We start from the raw sequence: 24,999 nt of genomic DNA, 5'->3' as shown, positions 1-24,999 counted from the left end.
AGAGAGTCGGGATAAAAGTGTCATTTTCAGGTTGGCAAACTGTAACTAGTGAACTACCAGTGGAGATCAGTGCTAGGGCCTCAGCTGTTTACAATCTATATTAATGACTTGGATGAAGGGACCGAGTGTAATGTTGCTGATGATACAAAGATAGGTGGGAAAGCAAGTTGTGAAGATGGCACAAAGAATCTGCAAAGGGATATAGATAGGTTAGGTGAGTGGGCAATAAGATGGCAGATGGAATATAATGTGGGGAACTGTGAGGTTATTCACTTTGGTAGGAAAAATAAAAAAGCAAATTATTATTTAACTGGAGAGAGACTACAAAATGCTGCGGTACAGAGGGATCTGGGGGTCCTTGTACATGGAACACAAAAAGTTAGCATGCAGGTACAGCAAGTAATTAGGAAGGCAAATGGAATGTTGGCCTTTATTGCAAGGGGGATGGAGTATAAAAGTAGGGAAGTCTTGCTACAACTGTACAGGGCATTGGTGAGACCACACCTGGAGTACCGCATGCAGTTTTGGTCTCTTTATTTAAGGAGGGATATACTTGCATTGGAGGCAGTTCAGAGAAGGTTCACTAGGTTGATTCCTGAGAGGAGGGGGTTGTCTTATGAAGAAAGGTTGAGCAGGTTGGGCCTATACTCATTTTAGAAGAATGAGAGGTGATCTTATTGAAACATAAGATTCTGAGGGGGCTTGACAGGGTAGATGCAGAGAGGATGTTTCCCCTCGTGGGGAAATCTAGAACTAGGGGGCATTGTTTCAGAATAAGGGGTCACCCATTTAAAACGGAGATGAGGAGGAATTTCTTGTCTGAGGGTCATGAATCTTTGGAATTCTCTACCCCAGAGAGCTGTGGAGACTGGGTTGGAGGTGGAGATTTGAGGTGGAGATAGACAGATTTTTGAACGATAAGGTTAGTCAAGGGTTTTGGGGAGTGGGCAGAGGTGGAGTTGAGCCAAGGCCAGATCAGCCATGATCTTATTGAATGGCGGAGCAGGCACAAGGGGCTAAATGGCCTACTCCTGCTCCTGTTTTTTATGTTCTTTGCATGAGTCCATAAGTTAGTTTGTCCAGCAGTCAACAAATAGCACATGGAATAAATGCAATTTATCGAAATCTTTGCCTGCACCATTTGAGTAATTGAATTAAATAATCTAATGGAATTGCTCAAATGTTAACTTGAACCCACCATACTAAAAAAAAAGCTCAAAAGAATATAAAAGCAGCCTCCATTTAAAATTAATTGAAATGGCAAGGGGGCTTAATTAGACATCCACAGCACCAAGAATACATTGCCATTATTCTTAAATAACAAATTTTAGTCACTTCAATCAATAATAATGTTTGACTCTGTCCAATGTTGAACTTCCTAAACTTTGTCGAGTCATGTAGGAACAGGAGTTCAGATGCAAAAAAGAGGGATCCTGTTGCAAATACGAGATCCCACTCTGTTTCCTTTTCATTTGCATCTGTTCCAGTTGGAATTTGGACAGCAACACCTGCAAAGTGATGCAGTGACAGTGATTGCTTTCTCACAGAAGCTGGAGAATTTGTGGTATTCACATGTAAAGGTGATTGAATGTTGTGAATGTCACTTGAAAGTTTTCGGCACGGTGGCATAGTGGTTAGCACTGTTGCCTCACAGCACCAGGGACCCGGGTTCGAATCCGGCCTCGGGTGACTGTCTGTGTGGAGTTTGCACATTCTCCCCGTGTTTGCGTGGGTTTCCTCCGGGTGCTCCGGTTTCCTCCCACAGTCCAAAGATGTGCGGGTTAGGTTGATTGGCTATGATAAATTGACCCTTAGTGTTAGGGGGATTAAATACGTGGGGTTACGGGGATAGGGTGGGATATGTGTTGGTGTAGGGGTTACGGGGATCGGGTGGGATATGTGTCGGTGCAGGCTCGATGGGCCGAAATGGCCTCTATCTGCATTGTGGGGTTTCTGTGAATTTCTGTGAACTTGTGGTTTTAGGACAGAGTCTGCAGGCTGTTTGAAAAGTTAATCTTGTCCTCGTCTGCACCTTTTGGCTATCAGTTATTCTAAGCACGATCTTGATTGTAGCAACAGATTTATTTCTACTGATCAAAATGAAAGTGATGATGGGGACAAGAAGTGGCATAATTGTGGCCAGAAAGCCATTCTGTCTTAAAGCATTGTAACATATTTCTTAAAAGCACCATATAAGTGTCAAATTTGCTCACTTGTTATTCAGGAGTGTGTCTCAAACTCTCATAACCACCCCAAATGTGTAGTGTTTATTTCAGCACAACAACAACTTGTATTTATATAGCGCCTTTAATGTAGTAAAACGTCCCAAGGTGCTTCACAGGAGCGTTATCAAACAAAATTTGACACTGAGCCACATGAGATATTAGGGCAGATGACAGGTCAAAGAGGTAGGTTTTAAGGAGCATCTTAAAGGAGGAAAGAGGGTAGAGAGGTTCAGGGAGGGAATTCCAGATGTTAAGGCAGCTGAAGGCATGAACGCCAATGGTGGAGTGATTAAAATTGGGGATGTGCAAGAGGCCAGAATTGGAAGAACATAGACATCACAGAGGGTTGTAGGGCTGGAGGAGGTTACAGAGATAGGGATGAGGCTATAGAGGGATTTGAAAACAAGGTTGAGAATTTTTAAGTCGAGGCCTTGCTTAATCAGGAGCCAATGTAGGTCAGCGAGCACAGGGGTGGTGGGTGAACGGGACTTGGTGCGAGTTAGGACACGGGCAGCAGAGTTTTGGATGAGCACAAATTTATGGAGGGTGGAAGATAGGAGGTCAGCCAGGAGTGCTCTGGAATAGTCACGTCTAAAGGTAACAAAGGCATGGATGAGCGTTTCAGCAGCGAATGAGCCGAGGAGGGGCAGAGTCTGGTGATGTTACAGAGGTGGAAATAGGTGTTCTTAGTGATGGCACGGATATGTGGTTGGAAGCTCATCTCAGATTCGGATATGACACCAAGGTTGAGAACAGTCTGGTTCAGCCTCAGACAGTTGCCAGGGAGAGGGATGGAGTAGGTGGCTCGAGAACAGAGTTCGTGGTGCAGACTGAAGACAATGGCTTCGGTCTTCCGAATATTTAGTTGGAGGAAATTTCTGCTCATCCAGTACTGGATGTCGAACAAGCAGCCTGACAATTTAGAGACAGTGGAGGGGTCGAGAGAAGTGGTGGTGAGGTAGAACTGGGTGTCATCAGCGTACGTTTGGAAACTGACACTGTGTTTTTGGATGATGTTGTCCAGGGGCCAATACGTTAAATATATTCAAGAAGGAGTTGGATATATTTCTTAAGGCTAAAGGGATCAAGGGGTATGGGGAGAAAGCAGGGACCGGGTACTGAACTTGGATGATCAGCCATGATCGCATTGAATGGCGGAGCAGGCTCGAGGGGCCGAATGGCCTACTCCTGCTCCTATCTTCTATGTTTCTATGGGGCAGCATGTAGATGAGATATAGGAGGAGGCCAAGGATCGATCCTTGGGGAACACCAGAGGTAATGGTGCGGGAGTGGGAAGAGAAGCCATTGCTGGTGATTCTCTGGCTACGACTGGATAGATAAGCATCAAAACATTTGTGTGCAATAATATTTAAAAGATAAATATAATGTTCTCTGATCAGACTAATGGATGTTTTTGAAGAAGCTCTCTCATATAGATCCCCAAAAAAGTTGAATTGAACCATTCAAACTATATGAAACCCTATATTTTTGGGATACTCCCTTACAAAATACTACTTTTACCAAAAAAGCTTCTGTCATTTGTAGCAATTAATATTTTTTGCCTCATCATTGCAAAATGTTAGCAAATAATAGTCATTTAAACTATGTAATTTCCTGCTTAGAAAAATCATAACTGGAGTGCCATTCTCTTTATATTTGCTTGCCATTTCATTTTAGATGTGTCTTTTCCCTTCCCTTCAGTCTGAGCTACAGATTTCTCTTTGAGGCAGCTGATATGCTGCATTCTAAATAGCCAGCAGGAGACACCGCTTAAGAGGCAAGAGCTGGATAAAGCCAGATTCTCCTTTAACTGAGACAGAGCACCTTGCTTGTGTACAGTGTTACTGTGCAACAACCCACCTAAGAATGATACAATTTACCCGGCTGTGTCATGGGGTGAACTTGAGGTTTACTAGTTGGAAGATAAACTGCTTGTGATATCAACTGACCTCTTTGAATGTGTAATGTGAAGTTTACAGAGTCTAAAATCTAACCTTTTAATATAGGGGCTTGTCTTATTGACCGGGATGGCAAACTCTTCAAGTACCTCTTGGATTATCTGCACGGGGAGCTCTGCATCCCTGAGGAAGCGAGAACTCGTGTAGCATTACAGGAAGAGGCAGATTACTTTGGTATTCCCTATCCCTACAGTTTGACTGACCATTTATCCAGTGAGATGGAAAGACATTGCTCAAGATCTAATATTGAAATCAAAAAGGTTTGTAATGTTCATCTCAAAGTTATAGCGCTCAGGGATTTTACTCAGAAATTTGAAACCTGTGTTGTACTTCTACTTGAATATGCGATTTATTTTTCAAAAAGTGAAGCCTAGTGAAAATGGGGAAATAAACAAGAGGAGTGGGCTATATATTGTTTTGACGATTGACCGTAAAAGCTTTCTTTATGATCGTTTTGATTGATGATGAACAAGTCTTGCTAAATCAACAAGTTTAGCTGCACCTGTGACTGGGTTATTTTCATTCCTGTAATACAGTAATGTTGAAAAAAGTTAAATTTTATTGAGGTTGGAATATAACAAGTTAACTTATGTCAGACCAAACAATACCTTCCTCTGGCCCTATATACCATTATATTTTGGACCTTCCTCGACAGCTCTGCACGTTTATCCAGTGTCGGCCTTGGCTCAGTGGTAGCACTCTCGCCAGAATCAGAAGGATGTGGATTCAAGTCTCACGCCAAAGACTTTGGCGCATACTATAGGTTGATATTTCAGTGCAGTACTGAGGGAGTGCTGCACTGCCGGAAGTGTCGTCTTTCGGATGAGACATTAAACCGAAGCCCCATCTGCCCTCGGGTGGATATAAAAGATTCCATAGCACTATTCGAAGAAGCGCAGGGGAGGTCACCCCAGTGTCCTGGCCAATATTTATCCCTCGACTGCCATCACTAAAACAGATTATCTAGTCATTATCTCACTGTTGTTTGTGGGATCTTGCTGTGTGCAAAATTGACTACCATGTTTCCTACAGTACAGTAATTGTACTTCTAAAAAATACTTCATTGCCTGTAAAGATTGAGGTTGTGAAAGGCACTATGCAAATGCAAGTTTGTTCTTTCAGTGTGTAACTGAGCCATGCAGGCAATGAGAATCCAGATGTGATTCTCAGCTTCTGCTGAATTAACTGATCTCAGCCAGCAATAAGGACATTGGGTTAGGAAGGGGAAAACTGGCCAGAGTTCAGTTTGATTATTGGTATCCAGAAACCCCCACTGAAGGTGCACACGTGGCATCTAATGAGGGCAAGATTGACTGACCTTAGCTTTGATACTCTCTGTGGTCATAGAGGATTGTGGCACTTTGACTATTAAAGCTCATAGCTTGTGTCATCAGTGGGTACCTGGCACTCAAGGAACTGTACAGTAGGAGGGAGTCAGTGCCTTGGCGAAGGTAGAAAAGTGTTGAGAACCACTTTTCTACCTTCTCCAAAAAATACATTTTCCCTCGTAATTTGTGTTACCCAGAAGTGGAATCTGATTCTATTGTGTACAAGAACTATGATCTATTCATGTTGCATCCTTAACTACTAATTGAACTCATTACTGATACCACATGCAGCAATAAGCTATCACACCTGGTGCAACCCTGCCCTACTGCTCAGTGTCCTGTTCATTTCAGAATGGCCTTCATTATCAATTCACTAATGCCATGCAGTTACTATCATATGATGTGCATTGCAGTTACTTCCAAAATTATTCTAACGCCACAAATGACAGACATCTCTAAAAACAGGATCTAGATTTTTTTTGTGAGAGTAATTCATGGAGTGTTTTTTTAAGATTAGTTAACTTTAGTATGTTTTATCATAAGGTAGTGGCTACCCAGTGAGGAACAGGAGAATTCACCAGTGACTACTTGTAGGTTTCACTAATAGGTGGTATTGTTTCCTAAGACACCTGTTCCCTTCCTCACACTTTGACTTTATTGATGCTTGTTTGAATCAATCTCCTGGAGACAGGATTATAACTTTGCCCCCCCTGCACCTAATTTATCACAACAAAGGTGTTACTTTCTACCAGGTGCTTTTTTAGTCAGGGCAGTGGGATACTAGGGTAGAGCGCAATCGGCCGAACCACTGCAAAAGATGGGGAATTTTAAAACGTTAGTGGGTAACGCCCAAAATCACTTCCGTTCATGTTTACCGTGATCTTTTAATCTGGTTGAAGATTCAATTTGCCCGAAAAGGCTCCGCCCACGCTTAAATATATCAAGCAATACTCTTTAATGGAAAGAGAAAGAAAAGAAACGACTATGTTCTATTATGCTGCTCGATTGCGCTGGTTCATGGAAGATTTTACGTTTGTGATTATGCAAATGAATTTTTGCAGAAACTTGAACTGTCACCTAACCAACGCTATTTCAAGCGCATTTTGGGTGCAATTTCCCGATTGCACCCAGAGTGGAAACTCTTACCCCACTATCTACACAACTCACAACCACTTGCATTAAGTTATCAGGAGGCACAATTCAAGCAAGGTCGGTACAATTGTAACGTCTCGATCCCATATTTTGCGGTGGTATAGTTGGACTGAGGCTTACAATCCTTCCAGTATGCTGCTCTTGCAAGCTGCAGTCAACTGATATTTCACATGTGTTAATTTAACACGAGTGAAATTTCATTATGTGAGACTAAGAAAATTGCCAATGATGGCTGAATTTAAAAATTGTTGTTACACATCTCTTGATACTTGTCTGTATGAAGATAGTATCTGTAAAGCAGTTATTTCAATCGTTTCAAATAATAAGTGGTTTCTTTGTTATTCTACTTATTAAATATAGGCACTGACAGACATGTGTGACTCCTATGGTTTAATCTGCACAAAGCCCATGGTGTGGATCCTGCACTATCTCAATACTTGTGGTGCCAGCTGTGAGAGCAAGATCCTAGGTGTATTTGCATCAAAGACCGAGGGGATCGGAGCCATTGAAAAACAGCTGGGAGGCAGAATGAAAAGCAGAAGTATCTATAAGAGGTAAAAGTGGGTGATCTGGAAATCATTTACTATATAAGATGTAAAATTTGCCACTTTGCAGTGTATGCCATGTTCGATCTGTATTCTGTTTATTTTGTGTGAAACTGGGATTGGTAAACTATTATATTAATCAAAAGGGCACCAGATGAATCCTGCCTCCTTAATTACTTGTCAAAGAACCATTGAGGATTTACTGCCAATCTACGTCTAGGAACTACTAGATACCTAAATTTGGCTCGATTCAGATTGTATCAAACTCAGTCGTCTTGTTAAAAATTCTTCTCATATTAGCAAACATGTATCTTAATGGGTGACCCGTCAAAATATTTCTTGTTTTATTTGAAGATGTCATAATCGTGTGGGACAGGCACTGAATTGGCCAATCCAAAGTTATGGCTCCTGTAATTAAAAACGCTTAAAAAGTTGAGGAATTTTTGAAAATCGATTTATATCCTTTAGATAGAAAATGGAGGGAATACTATGAACAAAAATGACTCCTTTGTAGACCAGTGGGTTTTTTTTGAGTTAGTGAGCTTGTATTTTATTGCTTCAGTTTGAGTCCTTTTAATCTTTTCCTTTTGGAAGGATCTCCAGGATTCAGCAATGAAGCACAACGAGAAACATTTGCATGAGAAAAGCACTCATATTAATGAAACCTTCCCAATCCGGACACCAAACAGCTGAGAACGTTTGAATAGATGATCCTATCCTGCAGTTCCATTCTATTTACGTCCTGCCCCACTCACTATACATTCCTTCCTCCCCAAATTTATCAAACAGTCCCAAACACACTGGCCTCAGTCTGTGAGAGCAATCAATGCTTCAAATGCTCTCCTTAAACTGTGCTCTGCTGCTCTCTCTTGTTCATAAGGAGGTCGACATTTTCCTTCTTGATGGTCACTTATACCATCCTATATACCTGTAAGATAATACAGGAAACTTTGTGCTATCCGGCACCGACGGGACCGAGCTGTTGCCGTCCCATCAAAACTGCCGGACAAACCAGCGCTAATGTTGAAACATACGGAGATTTTGAGCACTAAACAGTCGGCCGTACCTTGCAAGCATCTCTATAGCTTAGCAACAGCTTCAGCGAGACCTTGCAGAGCCTGACTGGTGGAAAAAAAAAGCAACGAAAAGAAAAAAAACCTAACGAAACGGCTCCTGATTTTTGCTGGTGGCTCGAGCATTCCGGACAGTTAACCTCCGGATAAACCAAAGTTTCCTGTAAATAGATATACAGGGAAAAATATAACTATTTTTGCAGTTTATCATTTAAAACTTTTAATCTGTTGTTCAAGATGGCTGCTGGGCTGGCAGCTCCTTTCTGAGCTGCTCTTCTCTTCAACTCTATCCATGGCCATCCTTTGCCCTTTTCTTCCCCCAATCTCCTTTCTTCCATTGCTTAAGATACCTTGCCCTGATAGAGAAGGCATTTCCGCCCAAACTACAAGTTTAAAGCTCCCCCTGCAGAGCCCACCACCTCACTGAGCTCCTTCAACTGCCGGAACTCTGCTGAAACTTGACTTCCATCACTGGATTCCTCGCGAACAGGACTTTGTTGCTCTACTGACTACATGGTTTGACTCAGCGGCTGTAGCTCTCTGCTTTTCAGCCTCTTCAAGTCTTATGCTGCTGAATTCTTTTGTCAAGTTGGTTTCCGATTTCCTGGACTTCTCTGGACATCTAGACTACGTTTCTGCTTTGAACTGCACTAGATTGCACCACTATGTTTCTGCACTGGACTACACTAAGATTTACCTGCTGTGTCTCTATCTCTGCTGCTAAAAGATTGTTACCTTTTAAACTGCGGCTGTGTCTCTGCTGAACCGGTTCTACTGGTTTTTCAGCTCTGCTGGCTCCTAGCATTCTACCAGTTTTCAGCTTTGCTGGTCGCTGGCCTGTAGTTTTACTTTTTCTCCGCCACTTTGATCTACGGTGACCTCCAACTTGCGCCAATTTAGCCATCATTTTTCTGCACCGCTACCGACTTTCATTCCTACGGTAACCACCTCCACGCTCGAACTCTCTACCTTTCAAATAGCTTTTGGACTTCACGTGCCTGCTTTGGACAGTGGTTCGTCGATGCTCCGTGCCAGCCCCATCCTCCTTACATCGGCTTTGTCCTTCCATAGGACCTCTGACTTTGACCCTGGTCTCCCTACTCTTGTCTCCAACCTATTCCTTGCTACCAGGAAATATGTATCCCATTGATTACTACATAACCAGGCCTATGTAACCTGAGCTTTTCACCTGTGTCCATTCACATGCGCATTTTGACTGCTGCTCTGGACCCGAGCCATTCAATACTTTTACACTTTTTCCCACTCTTTTCCTTTTCTCTCTATCCCTCCCTGACCGCTCTCTCCTGTCATCATGCCTCCTTTCATCTCTCCTCTCTCGGATACTCTGCCCTCCCAAATCCCTACCCCAATCCTTCATTACTCTTCCACCTTCCTATTCTCCTGCCACTGTCCCAGGCTTGACCGCCTCTTAGATAAGCCTACAGCTTCCCTCTGTGCCTCTCTTGGCATCCTACGAAGGGTCCATCGAGGCACTCATCACTACCTCCTTATGAGCAGCAAACCCCAACTGTCCCATCCTACTCTGTCGCCAACATTCCTGCCCAGCATGCCCATTGGGGGCAAATCTTGCCAATCTCCTCCCCATCCAACTCATCCCACCCCCAGCGCTGAACCTGTGGACGCTGGCAGTGGAGCAGCCATCACCGATCCTCTCCGCATCTCCCTCCAGAATGTCCGTTCACTTGCAAACAAGGTCCTTGCCATTCGTGAGCTTATCGTGGATGATTGCATCGACATCATGGCCTTGATGGAAACTTGGTTGAGGGGTGATGACACCTTACCTTTAAATGAAGCCTCCCTGCCTGGCTATACCTTCCTCCACTTGCCCCGCTCAGGTCACTGTTGTGGCAGTGTGGCTCTCATCACCAAATCACACCTTGGTCTGTCCCCCTACTCTTCCGGCGCTTTTTCCTCCTTTGAGCACCTCACCTTATTCCACCCCCTCACCTGTCATTTAAAATTCTCGTTCTGTACCGCCCACCCAAGTGCCATAAAAATTTTATTACCGAGATATCTTCATTGCTTTCCTCCCTCAGCCTCTGCACTGAACGACTTCTCATCCGCGGTGATTTCAACCTCCATCTCCATTCATCATGCTCTCTCTCTGAGTTCACTAGCCTCCAATCCTCCCTTAATCTCTCCCTCCATGTAAACTCCCCAACCCATATTCGCGGCCACCCCCTCGACCTTGCCATCTCTCGTGGCCTCACTACTCCCATCGTGTCAATTGCAGATAAGGCCATCTCTGACCACTTCCTCGTATCGCTCTTCACCCACATCTTCCTTCCCCCACTTCCTTCTGTGTCTGCCCATGGAAAAAACTCTCTCCCAACTCTCTTACAACTGCACTTATGAAATCCCAAGGGGGGAAAATTTCAGTTGGTTGCGCCTCCCGTTAGCGCCTTAAGCGGGTGCCAAGTGGGGCGCAAAGCAACTAGCGCCCGGGCACGGCGATATCTGCGCCTCGCGCGAAATTAACTAGACATTTTGCGGCGGCGCTAAACACTACCACCACGCTCTCCTGTGCCGGCAGACCGTGACGTCAGTCGAGTGCGCAACGCCCCGGTAGCGCCCCGGACCGGATATTGAGTGGCGCCCCCTGCCTTACCGCCTGCCGCTAGCAACAACAGGTTGAGGGGAGCGTTCTGCAGTCAGAAAGGGACTGGGGGAGTGCGATTTAAAGGCGACCACTTCCTGCTTTTTTTTGTTGGTGACATTTTTGCACCACGCATTCTGAGAGAGAGAGAGAGAGAATTCTGGAGAGATTCAACGCTGTGTGAAGGAGTTTAGGGTACTGAGCAGCACTTTGCAGGTTCATTTTGATTTGCCCTTTGATGCGCTATCAATTCTAATAAGAGGCTGAGCAGAGTTCAGAACGACAGGCTTTTATTAACTACTGAATTGCACTTCAGACAGATCAGGACTATGCCTCTAGTGGACGACCGAATGCCTGGAGCTGCCATGCGGCCGTCCTTATACTCGGTAGCCGAGGGCGGAGTCAGCTGAGGCATAGTCAGACATAACAGTGAAACAAGAGTGAACGACAACAACAACAATAACAGCAACAAGTGAACACAGTGAACTACAGTGGTTTACCACATTCACCCCTCGTTTAAAATTAAGTCCGGCGGGGTGAATATCAAAAGTTCGAGTAGGCGAGTCTGTCGGGCGGCCTCGTTTGCCGTCGAGATCTTCGTGGCGACGGTTGCGATGTTACAGCTTCCAACGATGCGTCTTGAGCGGGGTCGGGCACCGGTGTATCGTCCCCTTTGGTGTTGGGTGGGCGAGTGGACTCCGGCTGGTCCTGGGGTCGCGGCATGCCGTCTACTGGGGTGGAATGGATAGGGGTGAGAATTTGGTCTACTGAATTTTGGGCCGTGTCGAAGGGGGTCGTGGTGGAGGGCAATGGTGACGGGTCAGTGGACCCCGAGGGTGCCAGATCTCTAATGGAGACTGTATCCTCCCGCCCGTCCGAGTATGCCACGTAGGCGTACTGGGGGTTGGCATGGAGGAGGTGAACCTTCTCTACCAGGGGAGCCGTTTTGTGGGACCTTACATGCTTCCTCAGCAGGACGGGCCCTGGGGACGTCAGCCAGTGTGGTAGTGAGGTACCGGATGTGGACCTCCGGGGAAAAACGAACATTCGCTCATGGGGGGTGGCGTTGGTGGCCGTACACAGCAGTGACCGGATGGAGTGGAGCGCATCAGGTAGGACATCCTGCCAACGGGAGGTCGGAAGGCCCCTAGATTTTAAGGCTAGGAGGGCCGCCTTCCAAACCGTCGCGTTTTCTCTTTCAACCTGTCCGTTCCCCCGGGGGTTGTAGCTGGTGGTCCGGCTTGAGGCAATACCTCTCATGAGCAGGTACTGACGGAGTTCGTCGCTCATGAAGGACGAGCCCCGGTCGCTATGAATATAGCTGGGAAAACCGAACAGAGCAAAGAGGTTGTGCAGGCATTTAATGACCGTAGCGGTGGTCGTGTCCGGGCAGGGGATGGCGAAAGGGAAACGGGAGTACTCATCAACTATGTTGAGGAAGTACACATTACGGTCAGAGGAGGGGAGGGGCCCATTAAAGTCGACACTCAGGCGCTCAAAAGGGCGGGTGGCCTTGATCAGGTTTGCTCTGTCAGGCGTATAGAAGCGCGGCTTGCACTCTGCACAGACTGGGCAGCTCCTGGTCATGGTCCTGACCTCCTCGATGGAGTAAGGCAGGTTGCGGCCTTTAATGAAATGGAAGAACCTGGTGACCCCCGGGTGGCAGAGGTCGTTGTGGAGGCCCCGTAGTCTATCGATCTGCGCGGTGGCGCATGTGCCTCGCGATAGAGCATCTGAGGGTTCGTTGAGTTTCCCGGGCCGGTACAAGATGTCGTAATTGTAGGTGGAAAGTTCAATTCTCCACCTCAAAATCTTGTCATTTTTGATTTTGCCCCTCTGCTTGTTGTTGAACATGAAAGCGACTGAACGTTGGTCAGTAAGCAGGGTAAATCGTTTTCCAGCCAGGTAGTGCCGCCAGTGGCGTGGCGCACCGCCTCCACAATGGCCTGGGCCTCTTTTTCCACAGAGGAGTGTCTGAGTTCGGAGCCCTGGAGGGTTCGTGAAAAAAAGGCCACGGGTCTTCCCGCCTGGTTAAGGGTAGTGGCCAGGGCAAAGTCGATGCATCGCTCTCCACCTGGAAGGGGATGGACTCGTCTACCGAGTGCATGGTGGCCTTGGCAATGTCGTCTTTTATACGGTGAAAGGCTGAGCGGGCCTCCGCCGTCAGGGGGAAGGAGGTGGACTTGATAAGTGGACGGGCTTTGTCCGCATAATGAGGGACCCACTGGGCGTAATAGGAAAAGAAGTCCAGGCACCTTTTGAGGGCCTTGAGACAGTGGGGCAGGGGAAGTTCCATCAATGGGCGCATCCGGTCAGGGTCAGGGCCGATGACTCCGTGTTCCACCACGCAACCAAGGATAGCGAGGCGGGCTGTGCGGAATATGCACTTTTCCTTGTTGTACGTGAGGTTTAGGAGTTGGGCCGTGCGAAGGAACTTATCAAGATTAGCGTCATGGTCCTGCAGGTCATGGCCGCAGATGGTCACGTTGTCCAGGTAGGGAAACGTGGCCTGTAACGCATTCTCGTCGACCATCCGGTCCATCTCCCTCTGGAAGACGGAGACACCGTTGGTGACGCCGAAAGGAACCCTGAGGAAGTGAAAAAGACGGCCGTTTGCCTCGAAAGCTGTGTACTGGCGGTCCTCGGGGCGGATAGGGATTTGGTGGTATGCTGCCTTGAGGTCAATGGTCGAGAAAACGCGATATTGCGCTATCTTATTAACCATGTCGGCTATGCGGGGGAGAGGGTATGCGTCCAACTGGGTGTACTTGTTGATAGTCTGGCTGTAGTCAATGACCAGGCGCTGCTTGTTGCCAGTCTTAACGACTACCACCTGAGCTCGCCAGGGGCTGGTACTATCCTCAATAATCCCCTCTTTCAGGAGCCGCGTCACCTCAGATCTTATGAAGGATCTGTCCCCGGTGCTGTATCGCCTGCTCTTTGTGGCGATAGGCTTGCAGTCGCGGGTGAGGTTGGCGAACGGGGGGGGGTGTGATTTTGAGGGTGGAGAGACTACAGGTGGGGCGCGGCGGGCAATTTAAAAACTGCTGGTTGCAGACAGTGAGCGGGGGAAGAGGTCCACCGTGTGTCAAGGTGACGCTCTTAAAGTGACAATGAAAGTCCAACCCCAGCAGAACGTCAGCGCAGAGATGTGGCAGGACGAATAGCTTTACATTTTTATAAACGGAGCCCTTCACCGAGAGGGTCACTACGCAGTAGCCGCCGACGTCTGCTGAGTGAGATTTTGAGGCCATGGAGATCCGATGGCGCGTTGGCCGGACCGAGAGGGAATAATGCCGTACCGTATTAGGGTGTATGAAGCTCTCCGTGCTCCCGGAATCAAAAAGGCAAGTTGTGGCGCGGCCATTTACCTGGATGTCCATCGTGGACCTGGCTAGCTGATGGGGTCTGGATTGATCCAGCGTGATGGAGGCCGCTGTGGAGTCGGGAGCGTCGCTGTAGAACCCCGGTGAGGCGGCGGTGGGTGAGTCGGGGGCCCGTTGGCAAAATGGCGGACAAAATGGCGTCGGAGAAGAAGGACAAAATGGCGGCGCCCATGACGATCCCGATCCCCACGAGGCTGGAGGAAGGCAAGATGGCCGCTCCCACGAATCGCACGCGGCGCTGCTGGAGGTAGGGGTCTTCTGACTTCTGCAGACGCCAGCGTAGTGTCCCTTCTTACCGCAGGCAGAGCAGACCGCGTTTTTCGCCGGGCAGCGCGCCCTGGGGTGTTTGGTTTGGCCACAGAAATAACATTTCTGGCTCGGGCGGGACATCGCTGCAGCAGTTGAGGCCGGGGCCCGTGGCGGCGCCGCGTCCCAAGATGGCGGCGGCTGCGGCATCCATGAGGCGGCCGCGCGGTCCGGGGAGTAGGCCTCCATGTTCCGGTGGGCTACGTCCAACGAAAGGGTGAGTGAAATCGCCTTCTTCAGGTCGAGCTTGCTACTTTCCAGCAGTCGCTGCCGTGTGTGAGTGGACCTGAGGCCCGCAACGAGGGCGTCACGGATGAGCTCCTCCGTATGTTCCGTGGCTGATACTTGCTTACATTCGCAGGCTCGGCCGAGTTCCTTCAGCGCCCGTATGTATGCTTCTGTGGGTTCCCCGGGCTGTTGTTTGCGAGACCCCAGGAGATGTCTTGCGTAAACATAGTTGACCGGGCGTGCGTATTGCTCCTTCAAAATGTCGATAGCCCCCTGGTAGCTCGTAGCGTCCCGGATAAGGGCAAAAGCTCGGTGGTTTACTTTAGAATTCAGCACCCTGAGCTTGTCGGCGTCGGTGGCGACGGTCTCGCCGGATGCAGCCAGAAAGGACTCAAAACAGTTCAGCCAGTGTGAGAACTTAGCAGTCGAGTCCGGTTCTTGCGGGTCGAGTTCCAGGCACTTGATCTTAAGTATCTGCAGCATCGTTATTATTATTTTTTTTTTTTCAGTAGTTAATAAAATTGATGCGCTATCAATTCTAATAAGAGGCTGAGCAGAGTTCAGAACGACAGGCTTTTATTAACTACTGAATTGCACTTCAGACAGATCAGGACTATGCCTCTAGTGGACGACCGAATGCCTGGAGCTGCCATGCGGCCGTCCTTATACTCGGTAGCCGAGGGCGGAGTCAGCTGAGGCATAGTCGGACATAACAGTGAAACAAGAGTGAACGACAACAACAACAACAACAGCAACAAGTGAACACAGTGAACTACAGTGGTTTACCACACCCTTGTATCGATTTAGAAGAGACTCTGGGGGCTGCACTCTGAGCTCTTTTCCTGGGTCTCTCCATTGTTCTTTCCAGCAGATTTGATGTACAGGTCTCTCCAGGCCGAGATTCAAGGCTGCAATGAACAGGATGTGGATGGAGAGCAAGATCGACCCTCCCCTTTAAGAACTGGCCGGTGCCAGTGTGTCTGTGTTCCATTGCTGACTGACATCACATGAGCTTCACCCGCCCTCTGAGGTAGCGCCTCGCTCCTCGGCCTTAGCGCCTTAAGACAGATGTGAAGCGCCTGATTTAGCGCTCCAATCACCTCCAGGGGCGATAAAAGCCAAGTTTGTTGTCGGAGGCGATAATTAGCGCCAGGCGCAAAACTTTGCGCACCGCCAATAATTGCGCCCCAAATGGGGTGATAACGAATTTTTTCCCCCAACTGTCCAGCCTCTGGCCCTCCATTCACCATGACATTTCTGCAGCTACCAATCTGCTCAACCACACCCTCACCACCACCTTTGATGCCCTAGTCCCTATTAAAACAATTACTCTCTCTCACCCCTCCCGATCCCCCTGGTAAAGCCTTCATCTTCGCTCCCTTAAGTCCAAGGGATGCAGACTTGAACGGATCTGGCGGACAACTGGTTTAGCCATTCACCGCCAGATCTGGTTGGATCACATAAAGCATTATCGGATCCTGCTCTAGTCTGCGAAAATTGCTCACTATTCCAGAATCATTCTGGAATGCAAAGATAAACCCTGGCTTCTATTCTCCACTATTAATGGTCTTCTTAAACCCCTCTCCCCAGTCTCCTCCACCCTCACCTCCGACAACAAGTATGAGGAGCTCATGGACTTCTTTGTCTCTAAGATTGAGACCATCCGTTCAGCTGCCTCTGCCATTTCCTTTTCTTCCCCATGCCCGCCGGGCCAAACTTCTTCTAAAATTCCCCCCTGCCCTAGCCCTGAACTCACGTCTTTCTCCAGTTTCTCTCCGATCTCCCCTCATGACCCCTCCGGGCTCACCTTGTCCATGAGACCCACTTCCTGCTCCCACAAAACTGCTGACCACCCAACTTCCTTTTCTGGCTCCCATGTTAGCTGACATCGTTAACGGTTCTCTCTCCTCATCCCCCTCTCCTTCAAATCTGCCATCATCGCCCATCTCCTCAAAAAGCCAGGCCTTGACCCCTCTGTCCTTGCAAACTACTGCCCCATCTCCAAATCCTTGAACGTGTTGTTGCCTCCCAAATCCGTGCCCATCTTTCCCGCAACTCCATGTTTGAATCCCTCCAATCAAGTTTCCGCCCTTGCCACAATACCGAAAAGGCTCTCATCAAAGTCACAAATGACATTCTTTGTAACTGTGACAAAGGTAAACTGTCCCTCCTCGTCCTTCTTGACTTGTCTGCAGCCTTTGACACGGTTGACCACTCCATCCTTCTCCAACACCTCTCCATCGTCGTCCAGCTTGGTGGGACTGCACTCGCCTGGTTCCATTCTTATCTATCTAATCATAGCCAGAGAGTCACTGCAACGGCTTCTCTTACGCTCTGCATCGTTACCTCTGGTGTCCCCCAAGGATCTATCCTTGACCCCCCTCCTATTTCTCATCTGCATGCTGCCTCTTGGTGACATCATCTGAAAACAGTCAGTTTCCACATGTTTGCAGACGACACCTAGCTCTACCTCACCACCGCTTCTCTCGACCCCTCCACGGTCTTTAAATTGTCAGACTGCTTGTCCGACATCCAGTTCTGGATGAGCAGAAATTTTCTCCAATTAAATATTGGGAAGACCGAAGCCATTGTTTTCGGTCCCCGCCACAAACTCCATTCCCTAGCCACTGACTCCATCCCTCTCCCGAACATCTGTCTGAGGCTGAACCACACTGTTCGCAACCTTAGTGTCATATTTGACCCTGAAATGAACTTCCGACCACATATCCGCAGCATAACTAAGATTGCCTATTTCCACCTCCGTAACATCGCCCTTCTCTGTCCTTGCCTCAGCTCATCCGCTGCTGAAACCCTCATCCATGCCTTTGTTACCTCTAGACTTGACTATTCCAACACACTCCTAGCTGGCCTCCCACATTCTACTCTACGTAAAAGTTGAGGTCATCCAAAACTCGGCTGCCCGTGTCCTAACTCGCACCAAGTCCTGTTCACCCATCAGCCCTGTGCTTGCTGACCTACATTGGCTCCCGGTTAAGCAACGCCTCGATTTCAAATTCTTATCCTTGGTTTCAAAACTCTCCATGCCTCGCCCCTCCCTATCTCTGTAATCTCCTTCAGCCCCACAACCCCCCAAGATATCTACGCTCCTCTAATTCTGCCCTCTTGCGCATCCCTGATTATAATCGCTCAAACATTGGTCGTGCCTTCTGTTACCTAGGCTCTAAGCTCTGGAATTCCCTGCCTCAACCTCTCCGCCTCTCTTTCCTCCTTTAAGACGCTCCTTAGAACCTACCTCTTTGACCAAGCTTTTGGTCACCTGCCCTAATTTCTCCTTATGTGGCTCGGTGTCAAATTTTTTGTCTTAAAATACTCCTGTGCAGCGCCTTGGGACGTTTTACTATGTTAAAGGCGCTGTATAAATACAAGTTGTTGTTATTGTGGCTGTTCTGAGTTGCACACTAGATGTCCAGGTGCTCTCCTGCATTAATGTTGCTTCATATTTCTGTGTTTTTTGTCTCTCTCATTTGCAGGGAAGCTGGAAACAATTTACAATACATCTGGAGCTATTACTCAGCTGGTGAGCTGAAGAAAATGATGGATGCTTTTGACTCCTGGGAGGGACGAGGTACTTACCCTTCATGTCAACATTAAAACATTTAAAACTTTGGAGGTGAGCTGTAAAGCTCAGATATATGTTGCCGTGCTTTGGGTTGTCACTAATATCACCAGCCAGCTGCATCATTAGTAGATGTGTTTCTTGTACTCTTAGTTCCTATGTTGGATACTTATTATAGTGTAGTACTGCCAGTAGTCCTGGGTAAAGAGACAACTTTTCACAAACAAATGCCAAAGGGAAGGAGATCTCAGCTATCGACTGCCAGACAAATTCCAGGACGCTCTGTGGCAGAGTGAGAACTTTGAGATCAAGCATAGGAGCTTATGTTAAACTTTAAAATGCCACAAGTTGTGGTGCATATTGAACTACTGCTTTGATCAGTTTTCTGATCTTTATTGCAGTGCAGCACTTTTCACAGCCTCACACCATAGTCGGGACAGGGGATGGTTTTAAATGTTAAGATCCAGTTTCAATCTATTCTGTTAAATGGAACTGTTGCAAACAAACTGTCAAGGAAACAGTTACAAAGAGCGCAGAATACATACAGCATTGTTGTTTGGGTTAATTAGAAAGATGGATTAAGTAAAGGGCATTCAGCTCTCGGCCTCTTTTTAAAGACCTTGTTTGCACAATCTGCTTTTTTGTGGACTTCACCCAACCCATTTAAGGCGCTAAAGAAGAGTTACACCAATTGTCTTCGACCCCTCCTTCAAGGTAAATCGAGCAACACGCCAGAAAACCTATCTGACCCTTTCATCTGTTACATTCCATTGCATGTTCCAGCAGCTTGCATTTCTCAGAATATTCAATCATTTCTATCTGAACTTCTCTTTCCTTCCTGCAGTCTCACTTCTAACCAGATATTCATCCTGTTTTTAAAGGTCTGAATTGATGGAGCATCAGATGTTTTATCTGCGAGTCTGTTTTGTGCAGAATAACTGCATTGTTCTGTGTACAAAATTCATGCCTTCTCTAAATCTTCGAAAGTAGATGAACTTGTGTAAAAGTACCCACTTCAATCAAAAGCACATTATAATATGGTTGTCTTGGAGTTTACTGTGAACAATTGATTCCAGCTGTTACACAAAGCATTCACTTTTCTCATTGTGCCGCACTGTGACAGGCCTGAGTTGAGATATGGTGTACTACAGCGGATAGGAAGAACTGCCCTGTTTTAAATGAGAGGGATGTGGTGCATTATTGATCATTTGCCAAGTACAAGCATTGATCACACAAGTAGAGAACAAGACAGCTCTTATCAGAGTGCAGCTGTGGTATTGTATCTCGCTTTCAAACTACAATGCACTTTAAAAAATGATAGTAAGATTTCTGTAGCTGGCTTTGTAATTCAAAATTTTAGAAATGGTTTGAACCGTTGATCCTAAACTCTCAAGCATGAATCAAAGTGGGAGAGATAAGTGTAGAGAATGGAAGGTGCTCTTATACTAACAGTGCGTAAGATCAATTATCTTGATAACTTTTCATACTTCACGGAGGCAGTGGAATTAAAATCAGATGACACTGAGGAGGAACAGTTTGCAGTCAGGTCACTGGAATCAATCTGCTCCATGATATAATTTGCACATACAATAATATTTCTATTTAATAATTCTTATAATTTTGAATCCTGTATGAACAAAATACACAATGAAAGTAGTCTGTATCCTGTTCATTGCATTTGAGCATAATTAATTTGTGACTTAGTGATAGGTCTTCATCTTGTATCTTTATCTTCTGTAGCATGCAGATACAATGCCTTATTTTACCTGCAGGTGTCAGTTATTGGAGAGTGCCTCAAGAGTTGATCGAATGTTGGACTCTTGAAGGCCGACCTCTGCAAGGCAGCCAAGAGAAGGTGGCACCAATTCAGAAGCGGTAGGTGCTTTGTTTCATCATGTGTTGTGGCTCTTAATTCCTGTGTTGCTCAGTTTATGCATAATAGAACATGGGCTTTCAAACTGGGGTTCCTGGACTGTGGGGAGTCAGTTGGAGGATCCCAGGGGTCCACAGGTTAATCTTCTATTTTTATATTTGCTGACTTACTAGTACATTATTTCTGTTGCTGTATACTAATAAACTGCTTTTCTACAATGATAGAATTGTTTCTATGGGTAGCTGATGCTGTCTTTCAGAATTTACTACAGAGGGTCTTGGGCATACTGGTATATGCAGCAGGGTTCCCCAGAACAGGAAAGTTTGAAAACCACGAATATGGAAAGACTGGCTCCTCTTTAATTAATTAGAGTGATTCTAAGTTTAACCATTACAAAAATCAATGAGGAGAGGTCCCCTTCGGAAAAAGTGTTACCTAATAAGTTGTTGTTTTATGCCTTTGTTGCTCTCTAAATACATGGAGTCCACTTAAGATATATAAATCTATATATATTTCTTTAAGCGTTTCTTTTTCCCTTAGCCAGTTGTTCCCCAGCTGGGAATATGACCAGCTTCCAACTTTTATCAGTGCTGCTCCTGAGCAGGCCATAAGGCATGTCAGCGAGTGGGTGACTCACCCTACAATTTTTTCCTCTTCTGCAGGGGGAAGCTTTGACCTTGATTTGATCCAGTAACATGGGGAATAGATTAGAAACTAGCTACATGGGAATTTATGGACACAGCTTGGAGCTTTGCCACTCCTTGTGTCAGGACATTTGTGCCAAACCTGAGGCAGATGCAGTAATTCTCTGTTGATGGATATGCTAAGAAAATGAATAATTTCATCACTGATTCCATAGTACAAATCCATTGCAGGAAATGAATCTAACATGGAAATCATAAAAAAAGACTTGCATTTATATAGCGCCTTTCACGACCACCAGATGTCCCAAAGTGCTTTACAGCCAATGAAGTACTTTTGAAGTGTAGTCACTGTTGTAATGAACGCGGCAGCCAATATGAGCACAGCAAGCTCCCACAAACAGCAATGCGATAATGACCAGATGATCTGTTTTAGTGATGTTGATTGAAAGATAAATATAGGCCAGGACACCGGGGATAACTCCCCTGCTCTTCTTCAAAATAGTACCATGGGATTTTTTACGTCCACCTGAGGGAGCAGACGGAGCCTCGGTTTAACGTCTCATCCGAAAGGCGACACCTCCGACAGTGCAGCACTTCCTCAGTACTGCACTGGAGTGTCAGCCTAGATTTTTGAGCTTAAATCTTTGGAGTGGGACTTCCTACCCACAACCTTCTGCTAATAACCGAGCCACAGCTGACACACAGTCACTTTGCTGATATTCTCCTCGCTTTCATTCCATGAATCGTCTAAAGGAGGAATATTCTCTGTTTTGTAAAATTTACTATTACGCATTCACTGGAGTTTATTTGCAGTAATTAGATCGCTAAGTGTATAATGAAAAATAACAAAAAGGACATCAGTACTCAAAGGATTAACTTCCCTTTTTATGGTTTCAATCAGTTACTAATGGATCAGATTTACTAGTAGTTTTTCTGTTTTTAATCTTTACATTAAGTCTAAGTTTTATGTATCTTCCAGACACAATGTTGATGTCAATGAAGCAGAAATAGAAACTCCCAAAAAGAACCTGAAACCCGTAGAGTTCTCGGGCCCATCCACCAGCACCCGCATTAAAGTGAAGAATTCTGGATTGGTCAAACTATCAACTCCAGGCAATGCTTCAAAGACGGCGCCAAATTCCTTGGTTCATCTCAAAACTGCAGCCCTAAAGAGAGTAAGCACCGGGGAGTTTGTGAATCACAGGACAGCATCTTCCAGTGTCACAGGGTCTGTTTCTGGATCAGGTGCCCAAACATCTCAACCTGTCAAATCCCAGAATGCTGGAAGTGCCATAGAGTCTTGTTGCACTGCAGCAGTCAAGGTGCCAGAAAAGAAGGTAATAGTGAATCGAGTGATCAAATTGAAAAGGAAGCCACCTTCTACGACAGTCGTAACGCCAGCAGATCCTACTAAAAGTGAAAGAGACATGCATACGGTCACTTCAGATGTACAACCAAGTACTTCAGAAAACCCTCACGCCTCCAGTACTCTGAATTCAATGGCAGACTATCTAGAGGACATATGTGGAAGTGGTAGAAAAAAGGATGAGAATGGTTAAATGACCAGTGGTTTGGAGGGGAGGGGAGGGGATGAGGCTGTTGAAGTGGTTTGGTAGGACTGTGTATTTGAATCCTGTTGATGCATAGCCTAATTTCCCAAGAAATGTTATCATTAGATCAGGATTTCAATAGAGTTGCTTAGGTAAAAATGGAAAATTTGTCCTTTCACTGGTAGCTCAACAGGTTTATCCAGTGCATAACACAGACCAAGGAGGTCCCAGATTTGATCTCTGATCTGCTTAATTGACCTGTTTGGGTGGTGGTAGGGGTGCTACATTTGGATTGAGTGCCTCTGGGTAAGGAAGGGAAAATCTGCCAAGCCCCTCTCTCCTGATCATTATCCATCATCCCTGCTGGAACTGCGTGTGTGTGGACACCAGGACTAGGTTTGGCTATGATTTCTTCATCTCCTGTATTTGTACTCAAGTCGCCTGCCAATTCTCACCATCAGGGCTCACAAATAATGGCCACTTGAGCAAGAAACCAGAGAGCCACCGCTGTCTGTGGAGTAAACAGCTTCAAGAAAATAAGAAGGGAAGAAATTGGTAAAAAAAAAAATTCAAATGACTACTCTGTATTAATTGTATCTCAACTCATTTAGTTACTTGTGTCGCAACTGAATTTAAATGCAAACATGGTACTTTAATACACACTGGATTGCATCTACCAAAATATTCCACTTTTACTTGGGTTGTGCACCACCTACTTAGAACTAGTTGAGCATATCTTAAAGTTGACAACCTCGAGGCATACGACAGAATGACACTACGTAGACAGTCTCTGCTCCCAAACACTTGCAGCTGAAGGTTTAGTCACAGAGCCCTCATGCTCTCCTTTATAAAAAAAAATAGTTTGATCTGCCTCTCTGCATTCATGCCAGGTCAGAAAATCCAGCTTTACTGTCGAACATAGATCTGAATTGAACCCATTTAGCAGCAGCAACATAAATGGACTATTGTGTTGTAAAGTGAGAGTGCTGCTGATTGCAGCATCCGTGCAATGGAGAAACCAGCAACAAAATTAACTTCAAAGCAACAGTGGGTATGATCGAATCGTAGTAATGGACTATGCCGTTACTGTACTGGAGAATAGAGGAAAAGGTCGATTGATGAACTGCACCTTCACACAGCCCTCCCCACTTCAGTTCCTGGTCTAGTGGAAGCATTTTGCCATAACTTGTACAATGTTTTACATGAAGTTTTTGTGTGTTGAGAGAGAGAGATGGCCAACATGTTGGACAAACAATATATAGAGCATGAGGTTTTAAGTTTAATTGTCCTTTGATTTCACTTGCCACACCCTTCAAACCCCCCCTCCCTTCCCATTTTGAGTTGCTAATCTTGCCCATGCCATCTAGTGTGGCCCAGAATGGGACTGCAGTCTTTCTTCTCAAGCCAGGGTACTGGTTGTACATTACCAGTTTGAGTGTGGGGTTGCCTGTAATCTGGGAATCGGTGGCCCGCCTGGTTTCTGATTGGGAGAAGGATATGCTGGTGAGAGGCAGATTTTGGAATGGACCTTTTTTATTGTTGTGATAATAAAAAATACAATGATATTAAGATAGAGTAAAACACATTTGGGCATTTTTTTCAGGTGTGAAATGAAAACTTTTATTACCTACTGTCAAACCGAAGACCAAAAGCAGCAATTTTGTTCAATTTTTCTTTTTGTATTTGGTTCGTTGAGGTTTCACGCTACTGCTCAGGTCAGGTGTGCATTTCAGTGTAACTGCCGCGTGTGTGGTGGTGTGATTGATAGCCTGGAAAGGAATCCATTTGCTCCAGTATTTGCTGTTGCCTATTCAGGTTTCAATAATAAATCTGTTTTTATTCATAAGATTTTGTTGGTTGAGTTTTATGCAAAAATCTCATGTTCTGACAGTACAACATGAACTAGGAAACATTTTATTTTGGGATCAAGGCCCTACATTTAGGGATTATGCCTGGAACAGAAAATTTGTATGATTAGGTCAAGTGATTTGTTATTGCTCAGGAAGTGGCATTTTCAGTGCCTCCAGGGCTTAATTTAAAATCGCAGAACTTGGGTGGCAAGTCATGTACACTGTGTAGAAGCTCATGGGTTGTTGTACTGTGGCAAAACGCTTGCCCTACTTATAATGGGAGTGAGTGAGAAGTGATTCGATACATTGGAGTTTTGTGCTCGAGTCAGGCACATGTTTACCTGGAGCAAGCTTTGACTGATGTGTAGGTTTTTAATGTAAAACTTTTATTGGCTACAGTTTTATATTTAGAATTTGTATGCTCCATACCTGAAAGGTCAACTGTTTGTTTTTCTTGAAAATAAAATATGATTTTGCTTGTTTTTAAAGTTCGATGGTTTTCCTACATCTTGGTTTGTATGATCCATATTCCAATTATCAATGTTGTCCTAAGGGTGTATTCAGTGTAGTGGTACTAATAAACTATAGATCAAATAATTCATGCTTAAGGAAATACACTTTAATGTTGTCTGATACACTTCTGTGATGCTATCACTTCATCCTAACCTTAGTATCTCCTTCCCAATA

At 45.8% G+C, this 24,999-nt stretch overlaps 1 protein-coding gene across 2 annotated transcripts in view; it reads left to right on the top strand.

Annotated features, from left to right (window-relative positions):
* The window catches only part of LOC147120194 (BTB/POZ domain-containing protein KCTD18-like), a 30,983-nt gene extending 6,189 nt beyond the window's left edge, over positions 1–24,794 (top strand). For both annotated transcript variants that reach the window (XM_085985781.1, XM_085985782.1), the window contains exons 3-7: positions 4,232–4,443; positions 7,024–7,217; positions 18,310–18,404; positions 20,168–20,270; positions 21,892–24,794. In XM_085985781.1, coding sequence (XP_085841907.1) covers positions 4,232–4,443; positions 7,024–7,217; positions 18,310–18,404; positions 20,168–20,270; positions 21,892–22,471 — 1,184 coding nt within the window. In that variant the 3' untranslated portion in view covers positions 22,472–24,794. The remainder of the gene's footprint in view (positions 1–4,231; positions 4,444–7,023; positions 7,218–18,309; positions 18,405–20,167; positions 20,271–21,891) is intronic.
* The last annotated feature ends 205 nt before the right edge of the window (positions 24,795–24,999 follow it).

This window comes from Somniosus microcephalus, chromosome 4 (genome assembly GCF_052327205.1).
Source record: "Somniosus microcephalus isolate GS21.2 chromosome 4, FLI_Smic_1.0, whole genome shotgun sequence".
Classification (NCBI taxonomy): domain Eukaryota; kingdom Metazoa; phylum Chordata; class Chondrichthyes; order Squaliformes; family Somniosidae; genus Somniosus; species Somniosus microcephalus.
This window is presented reverse-complemented; position numbering and strand designations above follow the sequence as displayed.